At 37.5% G+C, this 27334-nt stretch overlaps 1 protein-coding gene across 1 annotated transcript in view; it reads right to left on the bottom strand.

Annotated features, from left to right (window-relative positions):
• Positions 1 to 907: 907 nt before the first annotated feature.
• Positions 908 to 27334, bottom strand: part of LOC126162232 (obscurin) — a 720647-nt gene continuing 694220 nt past the window's right edge. The window contains exons 58-63 of the mRNA XM_049918601.1: positions 24604 to 24787; positions 21869 to 22157; positions 17299 to 17479; positions 6028 to 6253; positions 2044 to 2149; positions 908 to 1948 (exon numbers count right to left, since the gene is read on the bottom strand). Of these exons, the coding sequence (XP_049774558.1) occupies positions 1808 to 1948; positions 2044 to 2149; positions 6028 to 6253; positions 17299 to 17479; positions 21869 to 22157; positions 24604 to 24787 (1127 nt within the window). The 3' untranslated portion in view covers positions 908 to 1807. The remainder of the gene's footprint in view (positions 1949 to 2043; positions 2150 to 6027; positions 6254 to 17298; positions 17480 to 21868; positions 22158 to 24603; positions 24788 to 27334) is intronic.

Genomic DNA, 27334 nt, shown 5'->3' with positions numbered 1-27334 from the left:
TCTGTCTTTCCCTCTTTACATATTCATATACTTCTATTGCTGAAGTCCTTCCTATTTTTCTGTGGTTTCCCTTCAGCTTAATTAAAATTTACCTACCAGTTTCTGTTCATTCACAATGTTATCTTCCTCACTTGCCACTGTCATAAAACCAAAATCATTAATGTAAAATTCTGTTTTATGACTTAGTGCACAAATTCTCTAAAATATGCATACTCTCATCATCAGGAAGTTTATGCTGCTAATATGCTTACACATTCGAGTCATTCTTACACAAAAGAAAACACCATAACACTCAGACATGCAGTGTAACTAATGACAACTACATTGAATGACCAGTTTAATTTTCCATAATGAGCTTGATGTCTAAGACAAGTCTCAAAAGGTGGCTTTGACTTCTTATGCAAATTTTACATCATTATTTAAAATGGAGCAGATCACTAATTGATTGTTTGGCGCCATATTCAGTTGTGAGACAGATTTCTCATTGTTATATTTCTATAGAGCTGTGGAACTCTCAAGCTATCATGGATGCTATAATGAAATATATGGCCCTTGTAAAACAACAGTAAATGACTTTTGTCTGTGTATGGTTCCTAATTGCTGCCACTTCACTACAGGATTATCCAATGCAGTTAACATTTTAGTTACTTACCATAAGATAATATTATTTTGCGACTGTATTCAGAGAAGTGTCGACTAACATATTCTGCCATTACAAATTGCCACAAGCCATTGTAAGAAAGTCGAAGAATAAAGAAAATGCATGTAAATCATTATATATAACTAAAATGCTATAGGCACTACTAACAAAAAAATGTATGCCAGGATTCAGTATGATGTCTTCTGATGTTCTAGTATTGATGTGGCCCAAAATGTTTTTGTGGAGAAAAATGAGAAAAAGAGACTGTTTTATTACACAAATATTTTATTTAAATAACTTTATACATGATTATGAAGCATTAGCGAATGCATTATCACAGTCATTTACCTAATTGCATCAGTAAACTATGAATATTGATTTACACTTTACATGTATAAAATTGTTCCTTCTATACAAATTTCTTTAGCTGTTACTTTTAATGTTCCCCTTGAAATACATATTTATGACAATATGTAGATAAGTAACAGATTTATTTGTCCATTTCCACTCATCAGCATGGAGTGTAATGAACAAATCTTTGTGAATTGCTAGCATCATTTGATGTGTTTTATTATGTGATGGATTCTGTGAAGGATCCAAGGAACGCACACTACAAATTGCACCAAAAATTCCCTACTGATGAGAGCAGTAGGAAACTTTGGCACTATGTCCTTACGTGCATGGTTAAACAAAAGGAAAATTTCGTGCACTTAAAACTAAGAGGGATGAAAATTAAATATTCAGTTTTCCCAGTACATGCTATCACAGACTTGCACTTATCAAGGATGTGCTGAGATAACCAGCACTAATATCGAGGGTCACATTCCTGAATGGCACATTTGGCAAATGAATATGAATTAGTACATCCCAGCAAGTCAGATTTGATGATGTGGAATGTACAGATAAAACAGTAATGCACACGAGTCTCACACTGCCACTTCGGCTCACAGTGACTACTGATGAAGGCTGCTTCATGAAGTCTTTATTTGTGTCTTACAAATGATTTTCATTATAAAAATATGACTATATTTTCCACAAAATGTCAAATACAATTTGCACATTCTGTTTAATTATTGTACATCAAAGACAGAATAAGGGATGGTCACTCTCAAGTGTCTATCCCACTTCTCCAGAAATTTGTCCAGCAAACTGTAGCACTCGATGTATTTAAAAGGTGGTATACAATTCTTCTTGGATGCTGCTTGAACGAGTTAGGGCAGCTTTCCCACTGCCTCCAAATGCTCCTGTCAGGGAGTCTGACTTTATGGCGTCCTGCGTTTTCTTTGAATGATAAGCTTCCGAAAATTCCTGTGAAAAGTGCCAATGAAAATAATTATGGAAGTTTTTAAAAATGGAAAAACAAACACATAACACACAATAATTAAACAAACATGGGAGGTTACCTTTAATCTGTTTCCAAGAAACACAGCTCTCTCCCGCTTCTTGATTGTTATTTCGGAAGGTAAAAGCCAACGATGCTCATGACATTCCTCTGCTGTTGGTCGTTTGCTGGAGAGAGACAAGAGATTTTTTTTTTTAAACTGAGTGATTACATTATTTGGCTCCAAAGTGTAAGGATTTACATTGCATAAAATGAGAAATGCCTTTTTCTTTTTTTTTTCTTTTTTTAAGTGAATAATGTATGAGGACTACACTCCTGCAACCAGTGCTCAATAAACAAGATCTACTGTATACTTAGGGAAGTACAGAGATGAAAGAAGTCTGAATGGATGCATAGAACCAGAAATTTACAAAGATGACCCACCTGTTGCATATTACCAATAGTATATAAGCTGTTACTAACCATTTCTAGTATAAAACCAATACTGTTGCCTTATATGGGGAATGTGCCAAATGGTTTGAGCATAACAAAAAATAGTGTAAACATTGTGATCCTGCTTGCCTATCAGTCAGATGTAACTGTAACTGGATGGAAAATGGCTGTAAGGAACATTACAACAAATTCAAAGAGACTGCTGTAAGGTACAAGGCAAAAATCGGAAAAAGTTCTGAGGAGACTCATGAAAAAATTAGAACACACTTGAAATTGAAAGTGAACAAGATGATAACTGAGAGTACATACAAAGATTACATTCAAACAAGAAAATTCAACAATGAAGTTAAAAGCTAGAGTTAGGTATATAAAAATACATCACTCACTCACACAAGGATCAAGCTCTCACATCCAGAGCTGGAAACTAATGTAATGTATGAAGAAAGTGAACATGGCATATGCAAGTGAAAGCACTCAGATATCTAACTTAGTATATTATTTATTCAAAAAGAAAGATGATGAGACTTACCAAACAAAAGCGCTGGCAGGTCGATAGACACACAAACAAACACAAACATACACACAAAATCTAGCTTTCGCAACCAATGGTTGCCTCGTCAGGAAAGAGGGAAGGAGAGGGAAAGACAAAAGGATTTGGGTTTTAAGGGAGAGGGTAAGGAGTCATTCCAATCCCGGGAGCGGAAAGACTTACCTTAGGGGGGAAAAAAGGACAGGTATACACTCGCACACACACACATATATCCATCCTCATATACACAGACACAAGCAGACATTTGTAAAGGCAAAGAGTTTGTGTCTGTGTATATGAGGATGGATATGTGTGTGTGTGCGAGTGTATACCTGTCCTTTTTTCCCCCTAAGGTAAGTCTTTCCGCTCCCGGGATTGGAATGACTCCTTACCCTCTCCCTTAAAACCCAAATCCTTTTGTCTTTCCCTCTCCTTCCCTCTTTCCTGACGAGGCAACCATTGGTTGCGAAAGCTAGATTTTGTGTGTATGTTTGTGTTTGTTTGTGTGTCTATCGACCTGCCAGCGCTTTTGTTTGGTAAGTCTCATCATCTTTCTTTTTGAATGTATTTTTCCCACGTGGAATGTTTCCCTCTATTATATTAGTATATTATTTTGTGGAATGTCAACAACATACTATGATTCAGTTCTTATAACTCCAGTTACAAATAGGAAAAAAAGAGAAAATATCCTATCAATGTAAAACATTAATGGTCAAGAGTTCGTTAACAGAAAAGTGCACATGATTACAGTGGTTTCTGTGTTTTCAGGTTCAAGGATTTTGATTCATCAGAACATCGGGGAGGGGAGTACATGTAGGAAGATTTAGTGACATAAGAATTCTGTATTAAAAGGGGTAAGTCATGAAACAGTAAACAAATGCAAGCAATGTAATGTAACAGACAACATTATAGATTCACGATATTAATGCTAAACTGTAAATAAGATTTTTTACGACAAAATAAATACCGGTCATGTAAATCGGGTAGTTAGGTAAATATAAAGAAAATTCTGTTTAAAATAACTGAAGTTAAACTGACTAGAAAATGTGTATTGCTGGAAGAAAATAAATAAAATAAATAAAAGATAGTTAAGATATATGCTTTGGAGCTGTTGATGGCAGAAACTCTTGTGTACTGATCTCCAATGATATAAGCATCAGTAATTTATCTGCTGTTGCGTTGATTGCCAGATTTTTCAAGAGCATATTGAGTATGAATATCAAATATTATTTGTTTGTATCCATTCACTCTCAAAGTTCTGTGGTGGTTACCAGTAATAACAATGCTCGCACTGGCACTGACTTGAAGACAAGGAATATTATTTCTACCATTATACAGGAAATTAGCAATCTGGCAGAAAGCTGGTACATAAACTTTACCACAGGATATTGGTGGATCTTGAAGAGACTCTTCCTCTGACTCTTGGGTTATGATCTGTTCCGGTTATGTAGTGTCAAGATTATGCAAGAAATTTAAGCTCATCAGACAAAATATCAATCACCCATTAAAATAACATACAGGTCACTTTGGAGCACTATAGATGATGTGGAACTGGTACCAGGCAGTCATATGACCATTCACCACTGACAAAAGGCAGGGCAGTGAAGCGGAGTAAACTGTATGTGCCAATTGGTTGTATAGAATCAGCACAGTAATTTAGGTTGACATGAAAGTGTGACAGAGTAGCAAAAAGGAGGTGTTTTCTTTGAATGTGCTCATGACCAAAGCATGAATGAAGTTGCCTGACTTGCTGCCTACAAAGAATGGTGTACCACTTGCCACATAATACGGCCTAAAAACAATGCTTGTAAAAAGATCTTAACTGACAGGAACTGGAGGTGAGTGTCATCACACCTTGTCAACAATTGGTTTCAGATCTGACAAGTTGTCAACAATTGGTTTCAGATCTGACAAGAATTACTGCTTTCGGTGAATGCAGCTCAATCACAACCAGCTTCTGAGTGTACGTTGAAAATGAAACTGAATACAATGGACATTTGCGGCACCTTGCAAAAGACCATTGCTCACAGTGACACATAAATCTGCTTGTGTTTTACTGGACCAAATGACACAGAAACATGACAGTAGTTGACGGGAGATGTGTATTATGGTCCTACAAGTCACAATTTTGCTTCTTTTCAAATAATGCGAGGCACTGAGTGCACTGACGTCCCAATGAGGCATTTAACTCACAGTCTGTGGAGAGTATAGTTCAGGCCAGAGATGGTTGTATGATGTGTTTTTTTGTACTATGACTTAAGCCTGTTCATTAAGTTACCATGAACCTGAGTGAAGATGTTTATTTCCACATTCTCAGACACAAGTGTTGCCTTTCTTCTACATTGTCATATGTGGACTCTCCCACCTTCCAAGGAGATTATGGCCACTTTTATTAGCGTGATGTCTCCTGAAGGTGACTATGTTTGGAATGCTCATATACAGTACATTAAGTAATTACTAGAGAGTGAGTGCCAGATCAACTGCAAGTGATTGCATAGCACATGCCACAGGTAATGTAAGTCAACATTAGACATTACCTCTCCTATGCTATTCGCACATGGAGCAAGAAAAACATGACTTTGTGTGCACTAACATTGTTGCCATCTGAAGTAGTGCACGGTGTTTGTTTTACAAAAGTGCTGATACTGACAAAGAATTGGGGCAAAGGTATTTACCTGGCAATGACAAAATAAACATTACAGTTTCTGAGGTTGCTAATTTCCGCTAGCAAATAAGGTATTCATGACCACCTTAAAATACTATTTGTCTGGGGCATTAAAGGTGTAAGTGCTGCAATAACTGGCAAAAACTACCACAAGACTATATAAATTAAAATAAGTAGATGTCTGAAATGCTACATAATGCATGATAGAAGTTAGTATTAATAACAATAGTACAAATGATGATAATAAACATTCCATACAAGATTTTGACAATGAAAAACTGAACAAATTATTTATTGTTTCCAGAAGATCACTAGAAATAATTTATGAGGTGTAAAGCTGTTTTCTCTTATTAGGGGAGAAGGTAGTTAGATAACTAGGTAGTTAGTAACTATGTATGCTATACACTTTCAATTGTTACCTTGGTGTCCGTTTGAAGATAAGCATAAGAAATCTTGTGGCCTCTTGAGTAATTTCCTTATATAAGTGTTCAAATCGATATCGTACAAATGTGACATTTTGACGCGTCTCTTCAGCATCTTTACCCACAAATGGTGATACTCCAGATAAAAGAATGTAAGTAATTACACCCACACTCCAGATGTCTGACTGTGGATATGCTGGTTCATCATTGAGTATTTCAGGAGCTAAAATGACAAAAAGAATCATTACAGGTACATTTCAGGTACCAATATCAATGTGCAAGGAAATACAGTAGAAATTAACAGTAGAGAAAGTTGACATCACAGTTATGAATGAAAAGCCTTAGATGTAAATCTCAGCTGTTAATATTCATAGTTATTCTTATATTTTCATTTGCATGTGTGTCTATGTTTTGTGTCCACTGTCTTGTACTGCTGAGATGCAACTGAGACATTCCTTTATTAATACCAAATAGCATGATGTATTATCATAATACAGTTCATCAACCATAGCCTTGTGGAAATAGTCTTTACATGTGTGTCAGATTTTGTACTTACTCTTTAGAGATGTCCATATAAAAATACAAAACTACATACATGAACATGAAAGCTTCAGTGGCACACACACTAACCAGGAAAGGGGCATCTTCAGGGCTGTGATTTACCTTGTACTATGGTAGATTACCTATTGTACAAAAACCAGTCTGCACCTAGCTCATGACCTAGTCAGGCAGGAGTTCTAACCAGTATTCTCTATATAAATTAAACTATCTACTGCCAAATATCATCCTAAGCCTATCTGTACCCAAAGAGTGGTGACCTCAGTGTGAGAATAGAGACAAAACAGTACACATGAAAGTACCAAAAATCTGCAAGACATGAGTACCGAAAATCTGCAATACATGAATACCGACAAGCTGTAAATCCGCATTTTAAAAATAACAAAACTCTACAAGATGTTAACATTGAGAATGCATGATACGTGAATGCAGATAGCCTGCCATCATCAAACACAAATTTGGAGCAGTTGAGGGCACAGTTACAACATCAGTGCCACAGCTACAAGTGCAGAATCAGCTATTGTACTAACAGCAAGAATTCTTCTGGGATAAAGTGTGACTACTCTAGCTTCTGGGATAAAGTGTGACTACTCTAGCTGGAGGCTGCTGCCTTATATAAGAAATACCACAAATGGCAACAGATGTCACGGGGACACGGTAAAATTTTTACAGTCCAGTAAGACTGGTTGCATCTAAGGAAACAATTCAGTGTGATAATTGCAAGACTAGTCGATATAACAATTGTCCACTTGATTAAGCTGCTACTTGCCTGCAACAGTAATGCCACTCAACTTTTTGGGGCATACAGGTGCAGGAGTTTGCTGTGTAGTTTTCAAAGCATCATGCTATAAGATATCTGCCCAATAGTTTCATTGCTGCCAAATAACATTTCTTTACATTAATACTTGTTGCATAGACCATGAATACAACATTTCGTAAATATATGGTACATGTCATTTTAATATAAGGTAAGATACAATAGGTATAATCATCCTGTGGCACATTCAAGGCAGCTGAAACACCCTCGAAGTGAGCAATGTGGTCCTGAAACCCATAGTGGCAGATTTATATGAATGTCTGAAAGAAGAGATCATTGGCAACTATCACTCAAACACAAGCAACAGCCGCAGCAGCTGCTGTACCAGGAAGGCCTGGGAGACAGAAAACCATCTCAATTCCTATGCTACCTCCACCTATTGATGAGTTACAACTTGCTGATGAATTTCTTAATTTCATATGGATGTTACTCTAAATGGAAATGCACCACACATTATTGTGAATGGTACAAAAACCGGAGCTGAACAAGTTGTTAGAGACCACAGACACAAATTCAGAGGTTTCGTACCAACATTTGTTTACCAAGTGCAGGGATTTCCCTGGCAGGTATGGGGTAGAGGGGATTTTGATCGTTAAGTCCTGGTTCTGCCTGTCTATTCCATCTGCTGCCTCCATTGCTTCCACATTAAAGTGTTCTTGGTGGATTTTTGCCAGTGCCACATCCCAAGCAAAACTCAGTAGGAATCCACTGTCCCAGTTGGTGAGATTGTCATACACTCTTATTTCCACTGCCTCTTTGATGACTGAATCCCAGAACCCATTGCTGGAGTGCAGCACCTTCGTCTGTTCAAATACAGAAGCAGAAACCAAGCACTTGAAATTCCTTCCTACATAGGACTGCCCACAGCCAAGATTGCACAGACAATGGACAAATGCAACACAAAAACCCTCTTCCGTTCAATGATTAAAATAAAGCATATGCTTGGGTCTGAGCATTCACCTCAGCCCAACTGACAAGTCAGCAGTGTCAGAGCATAGTATCAATGAAGGAGACATGTTTGTTTTTTTAATAGATAAGTTGCTATGACACACCAATAGGTTCTGGGATTTGGTCATCAAAGAGGCTGTAGAAATAAGATTATATGATGATCTTGTGAATGGTTGACAATGGTTTCAAACTGAGCTCTGAATTGGGATGTGGTATTACAAAAAATGCAACAGAGCAGATTGCCACCCTGAGAGAGTATCCAGTGCTGATAACAGTGCAAAAAATGTTTCTAACTAGGCATGATAAACTTCTATTACTGTTTTACAGCTTCTGCTGTGGTCCAGGTGCCACTTCATGTATTCCTAACTGACCACACAGTGTGTGGTTCCACATTTCCCACACAGACTAATGACCTAAAGGAGGTGTTGGAATCATTTCAGGTGAGCCTCGTGCTGGTTGCACTGCTTGCACATCCTGTTGCTGGAGCCACTTCAATAATATTTTCATATGGTTCAGTCCTAATCTGTGGGTGTGATTCTGCATAACATGTAAATGGAGCCTGGGAAGCTTGGGATTGTTCTCCACAAAACTGACAGAAAAAACTGTGCTCTTGGCCCCCAATCTATACAGAGCTTCTTGCTGCCTATACTTCAGATTTATGGTCAAAGACCATGTCTTCAGCATATATACCAAGCAATGCTGCCAGTTGTTCACATTTTCACTTATCTGGAGCAACTATATGCCACTTCACCTAAACCATCAGAATTTCACTGCCTAGTTCATGACTGCCATATGGCACCTCACTGGTGTCAAAACTGTCCAGAGTTGCAGCATATCACAAACAACAGATTTCAGTGAGTTGCCAACAGGTCAAAATAATGACAGACCTGAAGGACCACTTGCAAGGAACATCCGCCCTTCAATTGTGGTATTGTACGAGGGTGGTCCCATAAGTACTAGACCCCCCCCCCCCCCCCCACTACCCAAAAAAAGTATTTATTTACCATCATAATCTTCTTTCAGATCTGTACACTTTTCCCAGTGATGTTCAATAAGTTCAATATCCTTTTTATAATGAGAACTGTTGAACTCCTCAAAATGGTCATTAACTGTTGACATCACATCATTTGTTGAAAATCTTCGACCACCGAGCCATTTTTTTCAAGTCTGGGAACAGAAAATAATCCGAGGGGGCTAAGTCTGGTGAATAGGGTGCATGAGGTAGCAATGCAAACTTTAATTCATTAAAGTGCATTGTCCTGAAGAAACAACACTTTCTTCTTGGGGAAATGCAGCCGTTTTTGCTTGATTTCTCCACCCAAACATTGCAATAGGTTCACATAATACTTGCCATTGATATTTTTTCCTTTTTCAAGGTACTCAATGGCAGTTATCCCATGTGCATCCCAAAAAACCGACACCATGACGTTATAAAATGATCTTCACCTTATTTGGAGTTGTTTCTATAGCTTGTTTTCATTGTTTTGATTGTTCTTTTGCCTCAGGAGTGAAGTGGTGGACCCATGTTTTATTCATGGTTATGAAATGGCACAAACAATCAGCTTTGTTGCTGCAAAACTTCGCTAAACTCTTAATTGAAACACCTTCATGACACTGGTTATGCTCGAGTGTGAAAAAACACAGCACAAACCTTGCACACAGTTTTCCCATGTCCAAATTTTCAGATAATATGCAATGTACCACACTTTTTGAAATGGGTACTATGTCTTCTAACTCACACACTTTCAGTCAACGATCATACAGTACCGCTTTGTGGATTTTCTTCACCATTTCTGGAGTCGTCACCTCATTTGGTTGACCACCGCGATGCTCGTCTTGGCAGCTCGTACAGCCTCATTTAAACTCAGCTACCCAATATTTTATTGTTGTCAATGAAGGAGCAGACTCTCCCAAAGTAGAATATAGCTCAGATTTAATATTGGTTGCCCTGAGTTAGAATATTTCTTGTTAAGGAGATGCCTATCTTTACTTTATTTTTTGAATTGTTTCATTTTTGTAGTCTGTGGTTGTTGTATTCTTGTCTGAGGTATTCCTTTTGAGCTACATGTGGCGCCAAGAGCAATCGGTCTGCCCGTGATGTCATCATTATTAGCAGCAAAGAGACCCCAGGCTGTGTGCAGCTCCCAAGGAATACTGAAGACCAGAATGTAGAGCTGACAAGAAAGTCAATGAAAATTCAATTGTTTCTGGTATGAGAACAAGACTGCTCAGTCTTGCTTGTCTGTATTTATCCACATGTGTGAAGAAATAATAAATTGTTATTCTGTATTTGAGGAATGGTGAAGTAGTGTTATACCAAATAAAAAAGGACTTTGTCAAGAGCTAGCAATGTTGATCCACTAAAGATGCAATACGGTCGAAGACCCTTGACTGCGGCAACCATGACACGACTTTGTTCCAGATGCCGTATCAAGATTACCTATTGGCTTACAATCAAACCAGTATGTAAAGGACAGAGGAACATTTGCTATATATTCTTGACAATTAATAAATACAAAAAAGATCCTGAAACGCTCTGTCATACACTAACAACTCTACAGCAGCAAGATAGTTGTTTAAATACACAGGTTTGAAGTATGCAATAAAACAACTCAGATGAGGTTGAAAACTGGAAGATACACAAAGCAATTTTGTTGCATGAGAACAACAAAACAGGTATATGGTTACTATGCATCCCTAAAAGACAGCATAGAATTACTTACATGGTATGTACAATTAGATTATGCACACTTTGGACCAAAGAAATGTATCATGCATATGAAACAGTACTACCATTTTAAAAACATGAATTGACAGCTAAAGAAAATATTATGCTCCTGTGACATATGCCAAAAGGTAAAAATAAATACTTCAGGAGTACATACTTTACTGTATCCAATTATCCCAGGAGAAATTTGGGAGTTAGTGGCATCAGATTTCTTTAGCTCAATGCCTAAAGGCCAGGGAGGAACTGGATACAATGTGGTCATTTTAGAATATTAGTCAAAGTTGGTAAAGTAGTACCCTCTAAGAAAAGCTACAACCAATAGCATAGTAAATAAATTATGAGATCAATAATATGAAAAGGAAAGTTGCTACTCACCATATAGCAGAGATGCTGAGTCGCAGATAGGCACAACGAAAAGACTGTCATAAATAAGCTTTCGGCTGCAATGAGTGTGGCTTCCGTTGCCAGTGACTGCAGTCGTGTGTGTGAGTTGTGTTTGTGTGGTGTGTGTGTGTTTGTGTGTGTGAGAGTGTGTGTGTACTATCATCTATTTTTGACAAAGGCCATATTGGCCAAAAGCTTATTTGTGACAGTCTCTTTGTTGTGTGACTCAGCATCTCTGCTATATGGTAAGTAGCAACTTTCCTTTTAATAATATTGTTACATTTCATCCAGGGTTTTCTATTGTTTGAAATTATGAGGTCACTGTTTTAAACAGGTTGATAAACCTAAGAACCAGTTAATGGATAGTGGGAGCCAATTTATATAACTTCTGAGTTTTTGGCATAACAGAATGTAAACCATACTTTAATTTCGTGGGTTCAGTGGCCAGAAGAAAATTCTGCCCTCCAGCCAACATCAACAAGGAATATTAAAGAAGAGATGACTAGGGGATCAGAAAAACAGAAAAAAGATGGGAAAAAGGCACCCCTATATTATACAGAGTGGGAGATGTAGTCTTGTTCAAAAGTCACAAGAGAAGTGACAAGTGTGGAAAGACAACAAGCAAGTTGTACCCACTGTATGAAGGGCTATTCATGATAACCAGGATTCCACATGCAAAGGCAATAATACTAACTGACCCAACAACTAGCAAAGGAAAGGGCATGTATAATACCCAGGATTTACAATCATCCATAGAAATTAAAGAGCGATTAAGTAACAGTCAATTTTTTTCCAAAATTGTTGAGTGTAAGAATATTATTTACTAACAAATTAAATAATTCAGACAGATTGCAGTTAGCACTCAGCATGACTAATGTAATGATGGTAACCCATCGTTTATAATATTGGGGGTAAGAGGTAAGGCTAATGTATGCTAACACTACTATGGTTTTAATAAAATGATGTATATTGTTTCAAGTGTCCTCATTGAGTGGCAGCAAGAAGAAGGTGATTACACTGTGAGTGGTGATGTTGAGAATGTTAGGATTGAACTGGTGATGTTGAGAATGTTAGGGTTGAATTCAACATGAGATATTAAGCTGGGCAGTGAACCCTTCAAGAAAAACAAATTTTTTTTGTTCCCCATAAGTGTTTCCACACTGATAAAGGTATTTGATATTGCTGCACGTATAGAGGAGTGGCCTGTACAAATGTCTGCTTGTGTCTGTGTATGTGCCAATGGATATGTGTGTGTGTGTGTACCTGTCCTTTTTTCCCCCTAAGGTAAGTCTTTCCGCTCCCGGGATTGGAATGACTCCTTACCCTCTCCCTTAAAACCCATATCCTTTTGTCTTTCCTGACAAGGCAACCGTTGGTTGCGAAAGCTAGTATTTTGTGTGTATGTTTGTGTTTGTTTGTGTGTGTGTCTATCGACCTGCCAGCGCTTTTGTTTGGTAAGTCTCATCATCTTTCTTTTTAAAAATATATATATATATATATATATATATATATATATATAATAGAGGGAAACATTCCACGTGGGAAAAATATATTTAAAAAGAAAGATGATGAGACTTACCCAACAAAAGCGCTGGCAGGTCGATAGACACACAAATAAACACAAACATACACACAAAACTCTAGCTTTCGCAACCAATGGTTGCCTCGTCAGGAAAGAGGGAAGGAGAGGGAAAGACAAAAGGATTTGGGTTTTAAGGGAGAGGGTAAGGAGTCATTCCAATCCCGGGAGCGGAAAGACTTACCTTAGGGGGAAAAAAGGACAGGTATACACTCGCACACACACACACACATATCCATCCATACATACAAGTCTGCTTGTGTCTTGTATGTATGGATGGATATGTGTGTGTGTGCGAGTGTATACCTGTCCTTTTTTCCCCCTAAGGTAAGTCTTTCCGCTCCCGGGATTGGAATGACTCCTTACCCTCTCCCTTAAAACCCAAATCCTTTTGTCTTTCCCTCTCCTTCCCTCTTTCCTGACGAGGCAACCATTGGTTGCGAAAGCTAGAGTTTTGTGTGTATGTTTGTGTTTATTTGTGTGTCTATCGACCTGCCAGCGCTTTTGTTGGGTAAGTCTCATCATCTTTCTTTTTAAATATATATATATATATATATACTTAAAAACAAAGATGATGTGACTTACCAAATGAAAGTGCTGGCAGGTCGACAGACACACAAACGAACACAAACATACACAGTGTGTGTGTGTGTGTGTCTGTCGACCTGCCAGCACTTTCATTTGGTAAGTCACATCATCTTTAAGTATATTTTTCCTTCGTGGAATGTTTCCTTCTATTATAACCATATATATATATATATATATATATATATATATATATATATATATATATATATATGGTTATAATAGAAGGAAACATTCCACGAAGGAAAAATATATCTAAAAACAAAGATGATGTGACTTACCAAAAGTGCTGGCAGGTCGACAGACACACAAACGAACACAAACATACACACAAAATTCAAGCTTTCGCAACAAACTGTTGCCTCATCAGGAAAGAGGGAAGGAGAGGGAAAGACGAAAGGATGTGGGTTTTAAGGGAGAGGGTAAGGAGTCATTCCAGTCCCGGGAGCGGAAAGACTTACCTTAGGGGGAAAAAAGGACGGGTACACACTCGCGCGCACACACACATATCCATCCACACATATACAGACACAAGCAGACATATTTAAAGACAAAGACTTCGTCTCATTCTTTTTCTTTCCCATTGCCACCGTCTCTTTCTTTCTCACTTACAGTCTGCTGTCTTTCTGTTCAACCATCATTGTTTTCTCTCCCTACATGCACTTGGAGATGGTTTGTTTCAGATTTTGACCCTCAGACTGAGAAACTTAGGTATAGAGAACGGGGGAAAGTGGACAAAATTTTTTATGTTGTACTTTGCTGGCCAGGGGCATGGAGAGTGGTGGGTGTGGGTGGAGGTTGCTGGGATCCAGACCCCCAAAGGCAATGTACGGCCTCTACACATCTCTCTTTTTCATTTCCAGTGTCTTCTCTCTCTTCTTTTCTCCCACTGGCACTGTCTCCCCTCTGTTCCAGCACCACTGTCTCTCTGCTCCTCCCTTTCAACACAAAATAGTGCATATATGTTTGCACACTAAAATATTTGGTAAGAAAGGCAGAATAAGGACTGAGGCAGCAGTTACTCCCATTTTCTGTCAGAGTCTTTTAACGAGGAGCATATTTGCCTTTTTTGTGCTTCAACAGGAGCGTTTTTCAGCTGGTTTCCTTGTTTTCCATGTTATAGATGGATGTACTACTTACATAAAATGAATTCTGTAGGTCAATAAAGTTCTGACAACTTATTTGTATACTTTGACACTCATACTTTTACACAAAATCATCTCTCATCCAATACTAGTTCTCTTTACACAATTTTACATAAATATGCATAGCATTTTTAGATTGCACCTACAGTTAATCAAAAAATATGATATATGATTGAAATGTACAAATAATTTCTTATGACAAAATAACATGCTTATATTGCCAGGTGGCATCTTCAAGCTGGTCTGATAGACGCAAAGTGCCCACTGCAGAGAGAGTACCCCATAAAGTTTTATTGGTAAGAAAATGGTGATTAAGAACATAGTTTGAAGATCTCAGAACCCTTGTGATGACCCCAAAAACCTTGCCATGTGCTCATTATGAGAGTTAAAACTACATGTACGCCTCAGAGTGGATATTAAATGCATGTTTTACATGCATAAGTACAGTAAGTTTGAATCTCTAGATCTCAGTAATGGATAATGTTATTGAAAACATTTTCAAACTTCCCTCGGAAAATCATCTTAAGAAGAAACAGTAAACATTTTGATGTTTTACCGTGAATAGAAATTACAGAAGTGGTTTTCATGGCTTTTCCAAGAACCACTCATGAAGAAATGGTGCTTTCATAAGCCACTTAAGGTCCACCTTAGACCACACTTAATGTGAAACAATGAACCAATCTGCTTAATTTGCTTGGGCTGGAGGAGGTCTGTAACATATAAATTTTGCCATGTACCAAAGGATAACTACAGTATTCCCATTCTCTCGGTACATTTACAAATGATCACTACACCAAAGGCTGGACTGATCATTAATTTACTAATGGAGGAAGTGGGGGGAATAAAAATTTTAGGGGAGAGCAAAGCTTCATTACAGTAAAAATGTTCAAACAGATGGAAGTTAAGTTGCAGCAGTTATGCACAGGCGAAGAGACTTGCTCAGGATAGATGAGTGTCAAAAGCTGCATCAAATCAGTCTTTGAAATGAAGACCACAACAATAACATCCCCTCTAGCTTCTGCACCTAATAAATCAACAGCTAGTTCTGCCTGTAAAATACAGGAATGCTTTTTATGAGCCATAGCTGATAAGTTATGACCTTTTTCACAAGTTTTTTGGAACAAATCTGTATAAATAAACATGTAAATGTTGATTTGTTCAGGCTCTCAAATCTCCAAATGTACTTCACCAATGGTTTTGAAATTTTGATACAACTTTGCATTCAGATATGCATGTGTTGTTATAGACCTACAGGAGTGCTTTTTATAATATGTAAAGAGGAAATATTGTTTCCAGAATGAGATTTTCACTCTGCAGCAGAGTGTGCACCGATACGAAACTTCTTGGCAGATTAAAACTGTGTGCCGAGATGAGGTACTGGCAGAAGTAAATCTGTGAGGATGGGGCGTGAGTCGTGCTTGGGTAGCTCAGTTGGTAGAGCACTTGCCCGCGAAAGGCAAAGGTCCCGAGTTCGAGTCACGGTCCGGCACACAGTTTTAATCTGCCAGGGAGTTTCAGGAAATATTGTTAGCAAAAATCTTGAAAATGTCTTGACTGATTTATTTCAAATTTTTACACAATACACTAATAAACATTTGGGAGGACATAGCCTGTATACTTTTAATATAAATAATATATGACTATGTACACAAAATACAATAGGAAAAATTTTAGCAAAAAAAACAAGTTCTTGACCAAATTAATTAAAATTTTTGCCTGATATTCTAATAAAAATTCAGACTGACATTGGCTATATATTTTTTAAGCAACAATGTACAAATTTTGTGTTAAAACCGATCGAGAAAAAGAAAGTGCTGTGCCGTAAAAATGTGCTGGTTCACCCCCCCCCCCCCCCCCCCCCATGCAATTGGGTGTCACAGGAAGCAGGAATGTTGTATTTATGGCTTCTCAGCATATGATTAGAATACTAGTACAGAATCTGAATTGACTGAAACTTTGTAATTCTACCTGTTCACAGATTAAAACTATATGAAATACTGTCACTAAGCTACTACCCTCACAGATCCAGCTGCAGGGGAGTTCTCTCACACCCTGCATACAAATGATCCCAACTGATTTACCTATTCGTCTTAAGCTGCTTCAATTCCCAACTGAGGTTTTGTTGGCAATAACAAGGCTCAATCAAGATCAAAGTGATGGGTTGTGACAAATAGGCAGGGGGTGGGGGCAAATGGACATACAGAGGAGATAGATAGAGAGAGTGGGAAGAGGAGGTTGAGAGAGAGAGGAGGGAGGAGGATATGAACAAAGAGAGGGAGGGAGGAGGTGATGGACAGAGAGAGAGGGAAGGAGGAGATGGACAGTGAGAAGGGGGGAAAAGGCAAGTAGAATGTATATCCAGTTCCTACACATATTTAACAAGTGCAAACCATTGCCTGGTGCACTAGAACAATTAATAAATTTAATTCATATATTCCTTTTAACTGTAAAGTTAAGAACAGTTGGAAACAGATAATAGTACAAACAACTTTGTTAATATGTGGCACTGAATTTAAACATTTACCTGTATATTCTGTCTCACCAACTCTTTGAATAACAGTTCCCAATTTACTGACTCTCTGAGCTGATCCAAGATCAACCAGCTTCACCTGTACACTTCTTACAGAAGCCATGACTATATTGTCAGGCTGGAGATCAAGATGACAGTATCCTCTCCAATGGAGATACTGAAGTCCATCCAACACCTGGTCACAAAAAAATTCAGCAGTGTTAAGACACTGGACAAATTACATAAAAATCGTTATAATCACTTTGGAACTCCTTGGAAGATCAGTCCTCTACCACGCGTAAAGTTAAAAATGTACAGTGTATATATAAATGACAGTACACACAAAAGTAGTATATTAGGTTCTACTCAAATACTGTCATTCACACACTGCTGGTCTACCTTCCACATTTGAATGTGAGATGACCCTAATGAAATCATGTCTCATATATTACGTAAGAAGCAGTGCTGAACAAGTGTATAAATAATACTTTAATAAATATAATAATTAATAACATGGAAATTTAAATTTTTATGGCAAAGAAGTGACTATGAATTAAGGTAGTAATCAGATTAATCAGATTAACTAATTTGTAAAGTGATCACAAGTTCAAAGCTGTTTCAAGGATTTGGGGGTTTACTGGCACACAACTAACACAACTATCTTGGGTTATTTGTTGTGAATGCTAAAGTATTTTGTATGGATGGGGATTTCGGTGGTATATTATAGAGCTCACTCATCTGCAATAAGATCCAGTGACAAATTCACTGATACTGAGTGAGGTGACAAACTGGTTAGCACACTGGATTTGCATTTGAGAGGATGATGGTTCAAATCCCTGACTGGCCATCCTGATGTATGTTTTCCTTGATTTCCCTGAATTGTTCCAGGCAAATTCCAGGATGGTTCCTTTGAAAAGGGCACAGCTAATTCCTTCCCCATCCTTTAGCAATCTAGAGCCTGTGCTTCCTCTTTAATCACCACCCTGTCGATGAGAGATTACAGTCCCATCTCCCTTCAGTTTTAAATTGCTTAGAAGAAATAAATTTGCAAGTGAATTCAGAGAATATGCTTAAGTTGATATAAAGATCAAAACATTATTACATACATCAGTTAAGCATTATTTAAGGAACCTTGTCCTATATATTGAGAAAGTTATCTGTAATTAAATGAAGAAATGCAGAATATATACCTGATGGCATTTATGGATGTACTGTATAATACTTGAAAACACAAATTATTATTTACTTCCGTTGTTGTGTATTAAATGGTGATAACTATATAGTTTCATAATGAAACTAACTCATGTGTGTACTGAGGAAGTCAACATTTGGTACATGCAAATGGTAGTTGAGATATCAATGGAATAATTTTTTTTTCCTGTATCTTTCTACATCAGTTCATACTGTAACCATGATATTTTGGAAGGGGTATACTCTGATCCCACCTTCAGGTGAAGTACCTAAAGTCCGTGGACATTTTTAATATTTAGTGTGTTCTGGTTATGGGATATCCCATAAGAAGCACTACTGCTGCTGCAACACATTTTAAGGCAAATTATGAAAATAAATGATCATGAATGAAGTCAGTTCAGCCATGAATAAGAAAGTTCATTGTAAAATTATTAATTTTTAAGACTGAGAGGAAAGAAAGCGTCCCTTTATTTTACCCTGTGAAACAGTGTTTCATGAAGATAACAACATTAATTGCTCAAGACATTACTCTGCATGAGGTGAAACATAATGTAACAATAGCGCCAAATAATGTACCGATTGGTCTCAGGTAAATAACAGCAAACAGAGGAGATTATATTTATTTTAAATACTGTCAAACATGACAGTAAATCAGTGAATCTCCTTAGGTACTATGTTGACCACTGACTTAGATGGAATATTTATACAGATCAATGATGCACTAGATAATCTCTCATGTGATTGATTTAGCCTACAAACTGAGGGCTCATTTTGAGGGAAATATTCTTCCTGAATGGATAGTTTGCTTTCTTCAATTCCTTAATAGATTGTGTAATTCTACAGCAGGGGAAGCTCCACTTGATCAAAAATTGTGTTTCAATGCATGAAAAAATAAAATAAAATAAAATAAAAAAGCTAAATGAAAGGAAGAGGATGGTAGGGGACACGAAAGCATGAGTGTGTTATATGCAATACTCTAAGGAAATGAATATGGCAACAGTCTTTAGCTTTCAGGTTTATAATTGTCAATGCATTAAAGAAAATCTTAATAACTTTGAACTTGGGACGTAATACACTAGCAAAACACAAGAAATGGACATTCAATAAAAAACTGTATGCAAGGCCAGCAATGATTCACAGTAATTGTAAATATCTTAGTCCCATGTATTATGGCAAACATCTAGCTTTGCATAACAAAATATTATTTATAAATATCATATTTTGACATTTGTTTTATAATACATATACACATTGGTTGTCCTCACAATGAGCTATCAGGTGCATTTTCTCTCATGTTTCAGCAGATATTTGCAATTTCAATTTTGCAATGCACAACTGCATTTAGCTCGAACAAATACTGCTCATCACATCTTTCATGTGATGCTCAGTGTCACTGGCAAGTGTTTGTTTGTTTCCTCTTACAAACAAAATAATTTTTAAAGCAGAATTTTATGGTGCATTTGATACAGAATCCCAAAATTAATCTAGTGTGATATTCGTTTAATCGATATGTATTAACAGGGACAATACAGCATGAAGAATAATCAGCGCTCCAGCAGTGATTGAGCAGTGTGTGGTGGTAGCAGTCAGTACAGGCCAGGATGGTGCTGTCATTGCTACAGTACTGGTTATTCTTCACGTTTTACTGTCTCTGCTAACACACATCAATAAAACAAATATCATGCTAGACTAATTTGGGAGTACTCTGTCAAATGGGCAGATAAAATTCTGCTTTAAAAAAAGTTTTGTTTGTAGTGGGAAGCAAACTGATGCCTTGCATTGACACTTGGCATCACCTGAAAGACATGATGAACAGTATTTGTTTGGGCTGACTCCATCTATACACTGCAAAAACAAATTTGCAAATATCTGTTGAAGCATCAGAGAAAAGTACCTGATGATCCTTAGGAGGGACACCCTGCATTTGTAACTACTGTTATTAACAACAACAACAAAAAAAATTACTGGAAAATTGTCTCTGACTGAAACCATACACAAAACTAAAAGTAAATTATATAGCATCTTCAAGTGTTACAATATGTCATTTGTAACATAAAAGTGCACACCTAGTGCCCTCTGAATAAGTTAAGAAGTGAACTGTCAAAATGGATGAATAAAACAGTTTACACATTGCTAGGATATCTAGATCACATAACAAATTATCTACAGTGCTGATGCTGAACGACATAAAAGTGAAATATTGAACAGTATTATTAAATGTAATATCTTTATCTAAATAATGTGACACAACACATAATATTTGTATATAAAAGAGACTGTAGCATCACTTTACATTATTTCACATGTTTCCAACAGTAGAGAGAGAGAGAGAAATATGGAAGTGGACACACAGATGCCAAGCATTGCTGCCACATTTTAGTCACATGAACTAGAATTAGTTGTAACCCTTCCCCAAAATGGGAGTTACTTCCCACTGCACTTGCGTATATGAACAGATGAGCACTGAATTACGGTATTTCAAAACTAGATTATTGGCAGGGAGAATGCTGCCCCAAGAAATTTGTGATTAAAGCATATTACAGTGGTTTGGTGTAATGCTGAAGGTATTATTTAACAGAACAAGTATTTTAAGTACATTAACATTGCAAGATGGAAGTAATCTCACAAATGTTACATCTTATTTAGAGTGAGAGTAAAGAGCAATTGCATATTTTGCATGCTGTTAGGACTGAATGCCTTTTTTATTTTATTTCACCTACAGCATAAAGAATAACAACAAATTGAGAACAAGGTAAAAACATGAAAATCTTTTGTGGAAAAGAGAAATGTGTTGACAGCTTATATAAATTTAATGTTAGGATTTTTTTAAATGAAGATATCTGTTTCAAAAGTAGCCTTATAAGTAAGTGAAATGTGGATGATAAACAATACAGATGAGAACCTTCTGAAGTATGGTGCAATAGAAGAAAACTGAATATTAGGTAGGGCAACTGATGAAGAGGCACTGCAATGAATGAGAGGAAAAATAAATTATGGCAGAAAGTGACTACAAGAAAGTATGGGTTGACAGGACACATTCTGAGGCATCATGAATATTTAAGTAAATGTGGGAAGGGGATAAAAATTGTAGACAGAGACCAAAGCTTGACTACAGAATGCACAATCAAATGGATGTGGGTTGCAATAGATAGGTAGCAATGAACTTCATCAGGATAGACTAACGTGGAGAGCTGCAAACAGGGTGTTCATTTATGAGCTACAGTACAGTACAAATCCAATAACTTTTGTACTCCTGGAGGTGCACATGTTCAATGTTTTAACAAAATAGCACACTTCACAAGAAAGGTAATAAGTGACAAAAGTAATAACATTAGTATGTAATGCTACTATTAGTTTGATATCTAATCTATAACTGCAATTTCATGTCACTTACTTGTGTTATTATTGTAGCAACTTGCTGCTCAGTATATTCATGTTTACTTGAAAGATATGTCAACACATCTGCTCCCTGAAGCTTTTCTTCAACAAGGGCAGCCACACCAGATCCTGAGATCTTGTATGCTGCTTCCAAACAAGCAATGCGTTCATGCCTCAATGATCTCAAAGCTTCAAATTCCCTGTTCACCTGCTCTTCTGTCTCAGGCTTTAATTCTAAAAGTTTTGCAACAACTACTCTGTCAGAACTTTTCTCAATTCCCTTGACAACAATGGAGAAGCGCCCCCTGTCAAATTTTAGAACACAAAAAATAGAAATTGTCGAACATTCTCTCTGTAATAAATCTTCAGATTCTAATCTGACTATAAATAAAATATCCATTAATTAAAAACTCACAATAGGTTTTAAGAAATGAAAGCAAGAACTTACCAGTCATAATATACAGTGTTGTCAAAAACAGCTTGAAAAGCTTTAAGGGTGCTACAAGATAAGTTGTGCTGAGAAATAATAGTTAAGAAAAAATTTCAATACACTGTGCCATTTCAAAGTTAATTAACACTGAAGTTAACAACCGGGCCACTCAGTACATAAATTCAAGGGGTCCAACACAGATGGTGTCACCAGACGTATTCTTCATTTGGCTTCCTCAAACTGAAGGAACAAACCCAAGCAAAAGGGTGAGCAGTGTTGTGTGGTATCATCTATGCTGTGAAAACCACTGACACTAAGCATATTTGACAGGCTGTCTGAATTTGCGCATGCAACAGCCTGACTGACTAGATACAGTGCTAATTAACTTGGAAATGGTGCAACTTACAGAATTTTTTTCTTAACATTTCTCAGCATAACCTATCTTGCAACGTCCTTATAAACTTTTCAGGCTGTTTCTGATCCCCGTGTATATCTACTCCACCATTATAAAAAAAAGGAAGATCAAGTTTTAAAGCTCATGATTTGTTAACTTTTATGTCCTCTGTGATGTTTCATAATGCGAAATTCACCACATACCTGTCTTTATAAGTTAATTTAAATGCCTACTGTCAAGGGTATTTTATTTTTAAACAACAGAAAGTACAGGCTGGAACATCAACAATGTTATGAAAAGGATAGACAGCTATTCACTGTAAAGTTGACATGGTGACTTGCAGACAGGCATGATGATGCTAAAAAGGCTGTTACAAATAAGCTTGCAGCCAAAGACTTCTTTAGAAAAATGCATACACAATGACACAAGCTGTTATATCCTAGCCAGTGGTGCCAGCCGAGCCCGCTGCCAAAAGGTTGGCAGCATCAAAGTCCGGACGCCGTCCGCATAAGCAGCGCCAGCGATACAGGAAATCGCCGCAAGTCTGCGTGCGCCACCGCTGGCTTCTTAAGTGCTGGAGTCGCGAGCGCCAGGACAGTTCTGTATTCGCCGCTCAGTGGTATGCTCGCTGCCGATTTGTGTACTTGCGAGTCCGTTGTGTGTTCATCGCAGCAGAGTTGATGTTTGTCGTCAGCCGACGCTGACCTAGCCGCTCCGACTCGATCTAGACAGATTTCTGTAGACATGGAGTTCACTACTGTGTTTCTGTATCTTCGTTAATAAAGATAAGTACCGACTGTTATTTAATCAGAGTGTTTGGGTTTCATCTTTCTGTTCACTGTTCCAGCGGACCGGTCGGCCCGCTATTAAAAGTGTGGCGGTGACTTCGTAAGCCGTTTCTACAGCGAAGTGTTTGTCGCGGCACCACCGCCATAAAACAAGCAAGCATGCCTCACACACAAAGGACTGATATCTCTGGCTGTTTCGGCTGTTGTTGTGTGTGAGGTGTGCTTGCATGAATGTGTGTGCATTTTTCTTTTTTGAAGAAGGATTTGGCCATAAGCTCAGTGTGTAATAGTCTTTCCATCATTCCTGTGCACAACTCAGTGTGTTATTTTTATGCTGGGTAGCAATTTATCCTTTTCATAATATTAAGTAATGGAAAACCCAGGATGGAACAATGACAATATTATGAAAAGGACAGATTGCTACTCACCATGTAGTAGAGACTGAGTCACTGACAGGCACAACAAAAAGGCTGCTAAACAAGAAATAGAGAAAATACACACACACACACACACAGTGGTCATGTGTGTGTGTATTTCAGAAGGCCTTTCGGCTGAAAGCTTACTTGTTTAGCAGTCTTTTTGTTGTGCCTTTCTGCGACTCAACATCTCCACCATGTGGTGAGTAGCAATCTATCCTTTTCGTAATATTGTTGATTTAATTTTTGTTATTAATATGATATATATCTGGTTGGTAGAAGTAGCTTGAAAGTAAGCAAGAGAATAAAATATTTTTTGTTGACTGTGCTCCCTACCTTTCATAATTTGTAGAAATGACATTATGTAGCACCTTAAGCCAGTCTTCAATTTATTCTTTATTGAGCTACTTAAAGAATAACAGCAGCTTATGGTGTTACATAATGTGATTTATACAATAAGCAAAATAAGACTGTGTTTCATGTCATGACATTGTGTGTACATAATACATTACTCAAACTATAGAGAATGAAAACATGCCAGTACTCATCAAATCATTTAACAACCATCAATTTTCTTTCAGTTGCAATTTCTGTCTCAGTTTTGATTTTTTTCAAGAAGTATCTAATCTGGCATGCTCTGTTCACCACAGATGAGAAATATATGACAAAAATAAATAAATAAATAAATAAATAAAAAAAAAGGGCATGCCCTTGCTTTCTTACCGGGCAAGTTCTGAGACAAAACTGTATTTCTCAGTCAGTGATCCCTCAGTGGTCCACTCGACAGGATTCTTTTCTATTGAGTAGTCAAGTTTTGGCTTAGAATCTTCAATTGTGATGGCCTGTCCTGATTCTGTGATTTGCTGAAGATGCTTCATTGCACGTGTGACTTGAACCTTTGGTGACCCTGCAATGGATTAGGAAATTAACACTGGTTGTCAATATAAGTATGTATCACATTAGTAGTCACAGTAACATCCTTTTTTATTTCTAAATCCACATCATACTAACTTGATAAACTGGGAGATTGAGAGATATTAAGCTAATGGTTGAAGAATAAAGTATCCCATTGTGTTAACAATCGGATACTGATAGAAATTTCTTTAATGTTTGGCTAGTGAAAATAACTATCATTGTTACAGAGCTCTTTTTTGATAAAGTCTGACAATTAATAGGTAAAATTAACTGATGCCTGGACAGATTATTAAAGCAGAAAGTTCAAATATACAGCTTTGCAATAACTATGTTACAGTGGCTCCCACATGGAAGCTTTGACAGTGCAGGTGTCGATCAATGTAACACCTCTGCGCCTTTGAAGTATATACATATGAAATGAGAATAATGTTCACACGCAACAGATCACTTTTATTGCCTCAAGTGTAGCATTAATGTTTTCTTGCCCAGTTTTTTCTCTATGGTGAACACGAAGAAACAAATGAGCTGTCTAGAAACCTACTGAATTACATTACAATTTAACAAATACTAACTTTAATATTGTCATTTTGTATAAACATACCAGACAAAAATTTAGTCATCTGCAGGAGACATAACACTAATACCATGAGGCACCACCTCTAGCCTTTATACTGGCCGCAGTTTGGTGAGGAAAAGCGTCCACAACTGTTTTACTTACGCCAAATCCAGCTGCACCCACCCATCGATGACTACATCCAGCAGTGCTAAGTAGGGGATGTTGATGGCTAAATCTCACCTGATGGTCCAAATGGAAATGGAAATGAAGTCCCATGCTTCTTTACAGAGCGTAGGGGAACGATGTGGGAGACCCGCACCGCCTTACTAGGCAAGGTCCTAATGGAGGTGGTTTGCCGTTGCCTTCCTCCGACCGTAATGGGGATGACTGATGATGATGAAGACGACACAACAACACCCAGTCATCTCGAGGCAGGAAAAATCCCTGACCCCGCCGGGAATCGAACCCGGGACCCCGTGCTCGGGAAGCAAGAACGCTACCGTGAGACCACAAGGGCGGACTGATGGTCCAAATAGTTCCATGTATTTTCTATGGGATTAAATTCAGGTAAGTTAGTGTGTCAGTCAAGTTGGAATATGTTGCCTGTGTGTTCATCAAATCAGGAATGTATGCATGCTGCCCTGTGAATATGACTGTTGTCATCTTAGAAGATGGAAGTACCCACAGTATACCCCAAAAGAAGATGCAGAATAAAGGACAAAATCTGATTGCTAAAAATAGTTAAATATACTTCCTGGTTCATGTTCACGATAACATGAATGAATGGGCCCATGTCATGTTACAAAACTCATCTCCAAAACATGCACAACTGATTCTAGCCAGAACTGTGCTCTCCAAGTACTGCAGTTTAAACAACCCACAGGGCCATCAGTTCACTGGATGCCTTGCTGTGTCATTTTAAAGGAAGATATAATTGCACACTACATGCCTACAGTCAACTACTGTCCAGTTTGTGTTGTTTGATGCACTGAAGATCTGCCACTTTATATGCCACTGTGAGCAAAGGTCTTTTGCAGCATTCCCAGATCCAAAGATCTATTACAAGCAGTTCTCATCCACATATTAGCTCGGAAGCTGGATGAGATGGGCCATCATTCACTGGCTGCAGCAATTCTTGTGTGGTTTGAAATTGACTGTCATTGGCACTCTATGACACTTGTCTCTGGTCCCTGTTGGCTAGGATCTTTACGCAAACATTGTTCTCCTGCCATGTTACATGGCTGCAAAAAGTACACCGTTCCTTGTAGACTTGCTGTACAGTCAACACTGATACAGCAGCAAATTGTGACACTTCATTCAGATGAGTGTATTAGCTTATTATAAAAGTCAGATATGATTAACACTAAATGATGTCTAATTGTCTACCTCAATTCTGTTTTTGATGCCTAATTGCATATAAAACATATAGTAGCAAACAACATTTTTATCTTCGGTGCTTGAATTTTGCATTTCACATTGTTATTTGTTTCTCACTGTTGGGATTTACTACAGTGCCAACACATAATTTTCCATTCCATACATATACTGTTTTGTTTTGTCTTAGAATAATGTGTGTTTGTATTTTATTTATTTGAAACAAATTAATGCAGGACACTATATAAACTGCAATATGCCTCAAATATCAGTGTGATGAAGAGTACCTTTAACATTTCATTATGACCCAGTTGTAATTTAGAAATAATGAAGTTGAAAAACCTTTTCCATTTTTAAGGTTTGTTGTCATAATGAATGCTGTCAGATATCAAGCAAAGTCAGGGCATGAGAAGTCTTGGACCAATAAATAGATGTGAAATACAAATTGCGATTTTGAAGATCAGTGTGTGTCATAAGGAATAAGGGATTTCATGGCACAGGAAAGTCAAAACAAAAAATATTTTCAACTGGCAGCTGTTCGATAAAAAAGTATCATCTGTAACTATATTTAATAGAATACTTTAGTATTCAGCTGTGGCTTTGTTTCCC

This window comes from Schistocerca cancellata, chromosome 2 (genome assembly GCF_023864275.1).
Source record: "Schistocerca cancellata isolate TAMUIC-IGC-003103 chromosome 2, iqSchCanc2.1, whole genome shotgun sequence".
NCBI lineage: Eukaryota > Metazoa > Arthropoda > Insecta > Orthoptera > Acrididae > Schistocerca > Schistocerca cancellata.
The sequence above is the reverse complement of the archived record's forward strand: the minus strand, read 5'-3'. Positions and strand labels throughout refer to the sequence as shown.